Below are 10,485 nucleotides of genomic sequence, written 5' to 3'. Positions count from 1 at the left end.
TTTTGAGAAGACGATAGGTGCAGTGGATTGAAAAATGTATCATTTTTATCTTAGACTAAAAAAAAATACATCTTTGATTGTTTTATTTTAAAATTTGACACTTTTAGTTATTAAATTTTGAGTTAGATTTTAGTTTAGTTTCTAAATTTCAAAACATTACACTTTTAATTCTTGAGCTTCCAGCTTTGTTTCAAATTAGCCATTAGATTTTAAGATTAATAACCTCAACGTCAATATTTTGCTAACATTAATTAATTTTAACATTACTTTTGAAACTCAACAAATTTAAATCTAAAAAGTATTGAAATTTCAATAAGTATAAATTGAATTAATTATAAATCTTTTAATTTTTAACACTATGAAAAGTTAATATTTATAAATATTCACAATAATATTCCTATTCCATAGAGCAAACAAGATTAAAAGTTTAAATTTCAAACAAATCCCAAAATAAAATCATCATAAAAACTAAAGAAGTGAAAGTGAAGGTTTCAAAGTAGAGAAACCCATGACCACAAACGTATTTTTCTCTAATAACATAGTTGTTGACTTTTTCTTTAGGCTGAATTCAAGATGCTGACCATTGACTTTAATAAAGAGTTTTGTTTTTGGTTAAATTAATTAGTAATATAATAAAATAATAATTAAGAAATTTGGCAAGAAGATATGTAGTATGGTGGAAGAGTGGCCATCAATTCATATAACCACAAGTGCCGTAGTCCTTTGGCAGCCTCACCCATTCTAAATTATAATTGCTTCTTCACCGTCCTACTTCATACAAAAATATACTTCATACTTTTTCACTGTTCAATGTATAAAACAGTAATACCTCAAATGCCAATCTCTTCTTCTTCCTGTTTTGTTTTAAGAACTAAAAGCATAAACATCACATGTAACCTTTCTTTGTTTTTTGAGAAACCCTTGATCACCACCCCCACCACTCAAGTGGCTCCATGGCTAGAGAAAGAGTTGTCAATCACATTTTTGTAATTTTTATAAATAAAGTAGTTTATTTCTGGAAGAAAATGAAAAACAAATAATAACCATCATTAAACAAAAAGGTGAGGATTTGTTTTTTTGTTTTTTTCAATCTACATCAAACGTCCTTTATTATAAATGCCTCATTAAATAATGGTCCTCTCTCTCTGCAATTATTTTAAATCAAAGTGGACTTACTTTGAATCTGACTAATTCCTGAAGTCATTCTGACCTCAAGATGAGGTAAAAGGACGGGCTCTGATTTGGAAGGTTTCTGATTCCTGAAAAGAGTTTTGAATCCAAATCATACACATTTCTGATGGGCATTCAATAATTCATTCTCAAACTAGAAAGGACAAGTAGTGAGAAACAAACAGTGCTACAACTAGCAAACTAAAATTGTATCTCCAAGAGTAAAATATCAGCTTGATGCCTTTTTCCCAGCTCAGATTGGTTGACCTTTTGGAACAATCTGATCTTTGATCCACATGTATATGGGAACCAGCACATAGTATGTAGCTGCCATGGCTCCTAGAATGAAGCGATACAGAAATACTAATGGATTGATGGGTTTCGATACATCCTCTTCCTTGGGACCAAGCTGCAAAGAAATACGTTTAACACTCAGGAAGTTGAACACTGGAAATAAAACCAAAATTACATAGACAAAACATGTATTGGTTATGTTGGATTTGATTAACAAAAAGTTTTTTTTTTTATGTGAGTGTTCATGCTAATTTCCACGCACCTTGACTATTTTACACAATAACTTGCATTTGGATTTCAAGAAAAAATCATAGAATATTTTATCTTAGGTTGGTTTGTATTTGACAGATTTCTATGATAGTAGGAATGGATTAGTTCAACCAGCTGGCCAGCACATGATAGTTTGATATTACGACGTAGTTAAAGATTTCATTTCACAGATCATCACTCAAGTTTTATGATTTTAAAGTCTTGATACAGTAGATTGTGTTCATAATTGTTTGTGGCCTGAACTGAGTGTACATGTTTCATGTCATAATTTCAAAAGCTAATTCCATATGATGACCATGTACTTGGATTCTGCATATGTTCAGCCGTTCATAGTTGTTTGTGGCTCGACTGAGTGTTCATATTCAAAGTCTTGATTTCCAACAACTGAACGTGAACCCATAATCACCATTGTACTGGTTGTTTTTGCAGAAAGCAGAACCCCAAGAAGTGTTGGGGCAACAATTGCATAAACCACGTTCTAACATGAAAAGAAAAATACTTGTGTATAGCCCACTAATTGCCTAATTAAAAACTGCTGTGTGTTGACTTTTTCAGAAAAGTTAAATTACTATTTTCTTGTCATGTGATAAATGAAGGTGTAGCCATTGCCCATATATAAATAGGAATGGTTTTAGAGGAATTAAAATTTAACCCAATTTTTTTAAAAAAAAAAATTGAACATGTCAAATACAAACCAAAGGAAGAATGTTCAGTAAAAAAATGGTGAATGCTAAAACTCAAGTTCAACCTTTCTATCGCCCTCACATATTATTAAGTTATGACCCAAACATCTAGATTATCTCTTCCTGAGCAAGAGGCCAGAAATCTGAATATCAGAGTCCATACGATTGAGATAATTATGGATCCTATGAGATAAGAGCATATAAAGATCTATAATTTAGCAAATTTTCACGAACAACTTTGAGAGTTTATGATAACATCAATCAGAGCAAACCATTAATTAGACATGCCGCACGTCTTAACAGAAGAGTAGACAAGTTCATGCTCTATAACTACCTATTCTTCCAGTTACCAAAGAAAAAAGTTCTATATTAAATGGACCCTGACACTAATATGCGAAAAATTAACAAAGCACATGGTTTCCAACCAACGCTAGTCAGAAAAAGAAGTTTTCCTTTTCTGCGGCTGCTGATGTTTTGTGTGTGTATTTGTGGACTGGGGGTTGGGGGTTGTTATCTACTGCAAACTAAAAAAAGAAGCAACAAAAAAAAAACAATTTATCCAATGGCCTGCCCTTCTGGCAAATGGTAACAATTAATATCACAATAGCAATCAGATATGATGCACCAGGAGAATTACAACAAACTACACTAAGGTTGAAATTTGAAAATGAAAAGAATTACCTGCAAAGGAGAGTCACCAGAATATGGTTTCACACCAGTCACAGAACATCCCATGATTAGACCGTGGCGACGAACTCCTCGGTACCATTTTGGACCAATCCTTTTCAACTGGACGTCCTTAAATCCAGCATTTTTGAACCACTGAATATACTCCTCTTCCTTTGGGAAAAGCATCCACACATCTGCAAAGAAGCGAGACAACCAAAATGTTGGGTACACTGGACCAATTATGCATGCTTTTCCCCCAAGTTTCAGGACTCTATATGCTTCCTTGATGCCACGCTGTGGATCTGGCCAGTATTCAATACTGAGCAGAGAAATCATAAAACAAGATCAGTGCTACCATTAAATCTCTCTCCCTCTCTTGTTCTTTTACATACTAAAAAACAAGAGTAAACGTAGAACACACAGCGCCCTTGTACGGAAAATCACTTCTCCATCCTTCAGCTATAATCTCTTTATATCAAAAAGCTAATTATAGATTCTTAAAGATCCCCAAACCACATGCAGCCACATACTCTAAGTTATTGATCAAATGGGAATGATTCACTTCTTAAGTCTTGATATTTTAATGCTTCTAGATAAACATATTCTAAATTTGGTCTTCTTTCAGGGTGATTCACAATTTTCACGTAAAACAAGATTCCTCATACTTCAATTCAAACTAGTAAATTAACATAAGGAAAATACACATTACAAAAGAGCATGCACAAATGAAAACAAGAGAAGAGTTTCAACAGTAAACCTTCCAGCAGAAACATATCTATCTGCATAATCAGTACGAAATGGAAGATCCTCAGCATCCCCTTCAATAATTTTGCAGTCTTTCAATGCCTCTTTCTTCTTAGCCTTAGCAAGCTGATGAGGCGATTGGTCCAAAATGGTCACATTTTTAGCATCCACATGCTTCACTATTCCTAACGTAGTAAACCCAGTGCCACCACCAACATCCACCACAATCATATTTCTATTGTTGAGATCCGCAGGCTCAAGAGCTTCATCCCTCATATCCTCAGTCCAATGCCCAGGGTTTATGATATGGTCATACACAATGGAAAGAAACCTATAAAACCAAAAAGCTTCTTTCTTGTGCTGAATAAACCTAGGTTGAGAAGCCGGTCGAGAAGCAGAAAGACTGCACTTAGGCGTCATGGACACAGTCGCAGCCTTAGAACACCCAAAACTGGAAACTAAACCGAATTTAGGGAAATTCCTCCCATGGAGATTGGAACCAGAGAAACCCAATCCTCTGGTGAGCTTGAGGCATTCGGCTCCATTAAGCATTGCGGAAGCCATGATTTAAAGGGGAAAAAAACAACCCAGAAAGCAAAGATAGCGAAATTTGAGAAAAGGGTGGACAATTTCAAAGCTTATCAAGAAACCCAGTTGCCGAAATCGACTCTTCTATCGGTTAAGGAAGTGAAATGGGAGTGTAGATGCATGCAGAGGCGTGAAGGAATTGATAATATCAATGGTGAAAGGAGGGGGAAAGTGGAGGAGCTTACCGCTACAGCAACAACTGAAAGGAGAGTGAAGAGGACAGTTGAGAGGATGAATGTGTGGAATAGAAAGAGTTTTAACGCTAATGCCACTCGTGAGCCGAGGAAATTGTGTGGCGCTGAGCTACTTCCGTCTTTACACAAATTTCCAATTACAGAACCATCGGTTCATTTTGTTTTTCCTTCTTTACATCTTCATCTTTCTTGTTGAGATTAGCCTATCAACAACACTTTGTTTTGGAAATTTTTAGCAAACCCTACCCCCACAAATATTTTCATTCCAATACCAAAACCGTCCCTACTTTAATTCATGTATTAATATTGTTTAAATTTAATAGTTTAAATTTGAATATCAAAACGGTCATTTTAGATTTGTATTTTTTTTAATAAGAAAGTAGGTTTTTTTTCAAGATCCTCTATATTTATATTTGTTAGTCGATCTTGAACAACCATTTGAAAAAAGTAATAATAAATAAAAGAAAAATGACACAAAGACGACGGAGGAAAAAAATGCACAACAGAAAAAGTAGAAAGACTTGAAATGAAAAGAAATGACAAAATCTTGAATATTCATATATAAAAAAGTGGATAGCTTAATGATTTTTTTCATTTATTTACTTGCGCCGTAAATATTTTCACTTCCAGTTGTGAAAATTAACCTAAAGAAAATAAAATTAACAAATTTTACGATCTAATTTAGAAGATATTTTTAGGACACAAACAAACAAGAAAAATTGACAAAAGTAGCACACTTTTAGTTTTTTTGTGTGTAAGAGTAGTACACTTTTTAAAACTCGTAAAACTGTTTTTCTCAATATAAGATAAACGGTTGAATTTCACCTAAAACATTAAAAAATTTCAACTTATTGATTGTTTTCCGTTTTTTTGGTGCATCTTTGTAAATAATAGATTGAGATTCTATCATTTTTCAAATATTTTCAAATCTTACAAAATAGGCTATTTTCATATATAGAAAGATAGTAATCTATCTTGATATTTTGTTATATTTATAAATAATTTCAAAAATTTTGTCATTTAAGATGGATAGATTGATAAACTAATTAAAAATTGACTTTGTTAATAAATTATGAAGACTAAGACTCATCACAAATTATCACGGCATTTACTAAATCAATTACAAAAGTACAATAGATTGAATTTGAGACTAATTAAAATTTAACATGTGTTCCAAATTAAATTGAAGCAAATTCTCATGACTTCCAATTTTCATCAAGACCATTGGATCAAGTTAATTATTTTCATCAAGATTTATTTAGACTAAAGTCCAATTGAGTCCAAAAATAAACTTAATTTAGGTTAGGTTAATACTAAATAAAAACCCAAATCCATAGGTCAACTAAGTCCAAGCCCACAAAACCCATCTAAGACTCCAAATATAAATATGCATTTCACTTAGAGAGATACGAAGAATTAACCACTAGTAATCGAAACTACAATTTGAAGAATTAACCACTAATAATTGAAACCACAATGCATCAAATCAACACAAATACTACTCCACCAAAACCGGGTAGTTTTGAAAATAATTTTAAATAATTGTGTTTTTGAAAAAATTAGTTGTGAAATGAATTGAAGTAAGTATTGGATAAACTTTAAAACTAAATTGGAAAGAAAAGAAAAACTAACTAAGTTTGTCCAACAATATAATGATGTAATTAAAACATAATAATCAAATTCTTGATATTGAATATAAAAATAGTGTTCTCTATTTGTATTGTTTAAATGACATAATCCAAAAGCAATTTTGAGATACATAATTGGAATCAATGGCTATGAACTCAATAAATGGATTCTCACTCAGCGCTTTTGAAACTAAATTAGAAAAAGAATTTTTCTAAAAGAAAGAAAAAAACACTTTTAATTTTTCATATTATATTCACACAAAGTTTCTTTGAAGTTGAAGCATGCGAAGTTTTGGAAACTTAGAACGGAGCAAAATTTCCATTCCTTTGCTGATTTCCTCATCAATTTCTACTTGGATCTTCCTTCCTTCCTTCTTCCTCGGTGGAATGAGATTTGTAGCTTCAACAATGGTTCCGCATCTTCAAATCCCGTGACCTCTTCAATTCAATTTTGCTTCCTTTAATGGAACTTGCGAAACAGTGACTGTGTGTAGTCGCGTCGTTGAGGAGCTCCATTTTGGTTTATCGTAATGGCGTCGTCTCTGGATGAGCACCTCGTCACCAGCGCTTCAATTGGAGTCGGAGCCGTTGTTGATTCCAGAGGAAAGCATCGCATTCTCGCCGAGCTCAAGCGTCTTGAGCAGGAACTCAGATATTTGCAGGTTTTTGTTCATTTCGTTCCTTTGAATTTTCACTTATTTGCTGTTTGTTTCCAGCATTCTCTGATAGTTCAATCAGTTGCCTGTTATTAATCTTTCTATGAAATTCTGAAACAATTATAGCAAAAACAGTAAGGCGCGAAGAGAAATTAGGATTGTCTACTTTGCTATTTCTTTGATGCTCACCAACGGAAAGCTATGGATATTCTGTTTGTAGGTTTCGAAATTTTTAGTATAAATTGTTCAATAATTGAATAACTTATAAATGGTAAGCTACTGTGATTCCCCTTCGATTACAAACATAAGAATTAAACTTCAAATTGGAGAAAACCCCATGGACCAGAAAACATTTCACTGCATGAAAAATTATTACAATCTCTATTCCAATTACGAAAGTACTCTCTCAAAACTTTTATACTACCCACAACTCTTTAATTTCACTCTCAAACCAGAATACAAACGGGAATTTAATCTTTGACTCTCTCCCGTGTACTTCTAATATTTACCCAAAAAACTCAACCCTCCCGACTACCAAGTATCACAAGCCCTTAGTTCTTTTCTGGAACATTTGATTCTAAGTTGGGAGAAAAACCGTTGGAAATTATAATTGACAATGTCTCACGAGTCACGAGAGAATATATAAACAGACTTGAACTCTCCAATTGGAGTGAATCAACTCTAACTATGTTCTTTTGTTGTCTACTATAGAAAAACTTCTAGGACAAATCAAAGGAGTCACTGGAATTATCAATATCATTTGGACCATGGGGATGAAATATAAAGCTATTCATGTCACATTGTGTTGTAGGCAACTAATTTTCTTTTAATGGTAATGTTTGAATATGTTATCAAATTTTAAGATACAAAATATGGGGGTCTATTATACGAACTTTTCTTGTTAAAGTAATGGTTGAGTTTGTTATCAAGGGTCGTTACAAAACATGGGAGTTTCTTAGACAAAGTTACTCTTGCTTCTCATAATTTCACACTCTCTTTCTAGTAATACTTGTTGGAATTAATAGCATAGGACCATTCAGTAGGGTTGCCTTGTTTCATAAACGAACATGTCCTTTAGAAATAACTAACTTGAAGAAGAGATGCGACTATTCGAATGGTCACAAATAGTCTATAAACACGAATCTTCCTCAAATTGCTTAGTAGAACTTTTTCATAAGCATTTTCTTTGATAAAACATTTCTACATTTGTTCAAGTTCGGTTCATTTCCACAAAATATAATTCGTTGAATCTTGTAGGCGAAGTGCTGCTTCCATGAGAAAGTTAATATCTTCTATTCTAGAAGACAATTACTCATGAAACTCAAGCACTAGAATAAGTAAAATTGTCTTTAGGTGATAACGTAAATTTGTTGAGCTCAAATTCTATTTGGTATACCAGGTTTTATATTTTCCTTCTTTGATGATACTATTCCTATAAATATACGATCTATTATCTATGGATCTAAGATGACCTAATACCTTCATCAGAATGGTACTCTTAATTTTGATTCTCATATATTTACGGGGTCAGACAGAGACTGTTTGAAATCTTCTCTATGTGCTTGTATAATCATTGATTGCGAATACTGAAAACAGCTGCCTATTTGAGGTAGCTGCATAGGTTTTGCGTGTCTGCAACTCTTGGAGCTAAGGCAACTTATTATATTTGGTGAAGCTCTAGAATTAGCTGAGGTGTTTTGTTATTCACAATTTTAAGTCTTCCTCCTTGCCATATATTAGACTTCAATCCCTTTGTATAGAAAAATTGAATAACAAAACCAAAGGCCTGAAACCATCCTGAGTTAGCTAGTGGTAAATAAAAGACATGCATTAGGAAAAAGGCCAAAAGAGAATAAGTATAATCCAAATGTTGCAATGTCAAATAAGTTGTCTCGTGAAGTTAGTTGAGATGTAAGTAAGCTGCTCACACTCATGGATATTAAAAAAGAAATGGACCATGTGAACAAGTTATGCTTCCATTCCTTTGCTTTGATAAATACCCTCCCAGTATTGTGATGATTACTGATTAACAAATGTGCTCTTCTTTCTGTAAATTCTGTCCAGGAAGAGTTGGATGAAGTTGAGAAAATGGGAAACATCTCGTCGATATGCAAGGAGTAAGTCGAGTAATCCTTCTTATTCTTTTCCCCTTTCATTTCTGGTGTTGTACAATTCGATTTCCATGAGGAAAAAGAAAGAAGATGGCAACTTTTCATCAATACATTAAAAAAGTAAAAAAAGAAAAAAAAGAAAGAAAAAATGTTGAATACAAGTTTATAAATGATTTTTTTTCTCATGCTCTCAGCTTGCTTCCCTGCATCGAAACCAAAACAGACCCACTTTTACCCGTGTAAGTTTTTCTTTTCACAACATCTTCCCTCATCCAACTAAATTCACATCTTTTCATCAGCTTAATTTGTCTACAGGCTGAATGGTGTTGTAAATCCATCGTGGGATCGTTGGTTTGAAGGATCCCCGAGCTCACCAGAATGTAGCTGCTGGATTCTCTAAACAACTGTTCCCTTTAAATTTTTGGAAGGATCCCAATCTTTAACAAACTAATCGACATCTTCAAACGTCGAGGCTTGGATTTCTCAGTGGCACATAACGAAGAATAGTTAGCTTGATGATAATTGATCATTACCCTTTCTTCTACAGTATGACTTATGTAATATCTTTTCACTCTGCTAATTGGGACAGAAATTGTTCTTGTTCCATCGAGGTTGGATTGTGGAAGTAGCCCCAATGGGCCAAAGTCAATCCCAGCCCAGGCCCATATATATGGTTTAGGCTTGTTTTATTTGGGCCTTGATTTTGTTAACTCTGATTTGGCCCCATAACTAGATTTGGCAATTAACTTCTAGCCGATTGCATAAAGTCATTTTGGTTGTTCTTATCTTGTTCGTTTTTGTTTTTGTTTTTTTTCCCTGAAACAAACATAATGTTTCTTTATTATCTCAGATGATATGGACACATAAGCATCACATTCAAGGATCCATGTGGGTGTCTTATTGCTTTGAGAAAAGGTACGTTTTTTAAGATTCATATTGGAATTAGGACATTAATGTCCCTCCTTTTAGATGATGTTAGAATAGAAGTGAAAATCATTTTTTAATAACTAATTTTATACTTTAAAAATTGGTTAAATTTACAAAGTTTAGTTTTTGGACTTTTATGTTTGTGCCTAATACTCTTTATTTTGAATAAGTTTCAATAGATATATGAAATTCATAAAGGTTTCCTTTGTTGTTAAACTTTAATTTGTGTACAAACCCTCTATATATTAAACATGCTTAAAAATTTAGTACCAATTCGATACTATTTAGTTGTTGGTTTTTGGTTGTTTGAAATCTAACTTATAAACCCTACTTTCATATTATGTTATCCACATTCTACCCCTTTACCCCTTTTCAAATAATCAAAATTTGAAAACTAATCAATTAAAAAGAAAAATATATTTATATAATTTGATTAAGAATTCAAATGTTTACTGCTAGAAAAAGGAGATTAGGAAGAAACAAGAAAAAAATATATGAAGGCTCTAAAAACTTATTGGATACCTATATCAATGCACGGAAACACTTTTTTT

The 10,485-nt window shown here is 33.0% G+C and overlaps 2 protein-coding genes across 2 annotated transcripts; one reads left to right on the top strand and one right to left on the bottom strand.

The window, feature by feature from the left end:
* Positions 1-1,049: 1,049 nt before the first annotated feature.
* On the bottom strand, positions 1,050-4,838 carry LOC101218864 (2-methyl-6-phytyl-1,4-hydroquinone methyltransferase, chloroplastic). Its single transcript, XM_004145321.3, has 3 exons — positions 3,844-4,838; positions 3,099-3,405; positions 1,050-1,579 (listed from the first exon to the last, which is right to left on the bottom strand). The coding sequence occupies exons 1-3, from the start codon at positions 4,392-4,394 to the stop codon at positions 1,424-1,426; spliced, it is 1,014 nt and encodes a 337-aa protein (XP_004145369.1). The 5' UTR covers positions 4,395-4,838; the 3' UTR covers positions 1,050-1,423.
* A 1,604-nt stretch (positions 4,839-6,442) lies between these two features.
* Positions 6,443-9,792, top strand: LOC101219100 (guanine nucleotide-binding protein subunit gamma 2). Its single transcript, XM_004145322.3, has 4 exons — positions 6,443-6,902; positions 8,961-9,013; positions 9,202-9,246; positions 9,323-9,792. The coding sequence occupies exons 1-4, from the start codon at positions 6,771-6,773 to the stop codon at positions 9,405-9,407; spliced, it is 315 nt and encodes a 104-aa protein (XP_004145370.1). The 5' UTR covers positions 6,443-6,770; the 3' UTR covers positions 9,408-9,792.
* Positions 9,793-10,485: the final 693 nt, after the last annotated feature.

Source organism: Cucumis sativus, chromosome 2 (assembly GCF_000004075.3).
Source record: "Cucumis sativus cultivar 9930 chromosome 2, Cucumber_9930_V3, whole genome shotgun sequence".
NCBI lineage: Eukaryota > Viridiplantae > Streptophyta > Magnoliopsida > Cucurbitales > Cucurbitaceae > Cucumis > Cucumis sativus.
Note: the sequence above shows the minus strand (reverse complement) of the source record. Positions and strands in the feature narration are given on the sequence as shown.

Excerpts from the sequence above, each read along its gene's own strand:
- LOC101218864 (XM_004145321.3), bottom strand. The coding sequence starts at position 4,394 with ATGGCTTCCGCAATGCTTAATGGAGCCGAATGCCTCAAGCTCACCAGA. Across the intron at positions 3,406-3,843 it reads AGATATGTTTCTGCTGGAAG|TATTGAATACTGGCCAGATC; the intron begins GTTTACTGTTGA and ends TTCTCTGCTCAG. Across the intron at positions 1,580-3,098 it reads CTGGTGACTCTCCTTTGCAG|CTTGGTCCCAAGGAAGAGGA; the intron begins GTAATTCTTTTC and ends ATTTCTTTGCAG.
- LOC101219100 (XM_004145322.3), top strand. The coding sequence starts at position 6,771 with ATGGCGTCGTCTCTGGATGAGCACCTCGTCACCAGCGCTTCAATTGGA. Across the intron at positions 6,903-8,960 it reads AGGAACTCAGATATTTGCAG|GAAGAGTTGGATGAAGTTGA; the intron begins GTTTTTGTTCAT and ends AATTCTGTCCAG. Across the intron at positions 9,247-9,322 it reads ACAGACCCACTTTTACCCGT|GCTGAATGGTGTTGTAAATC; the intron begins GTAAGTTTTTCT and ends ATTTGTCTACAG.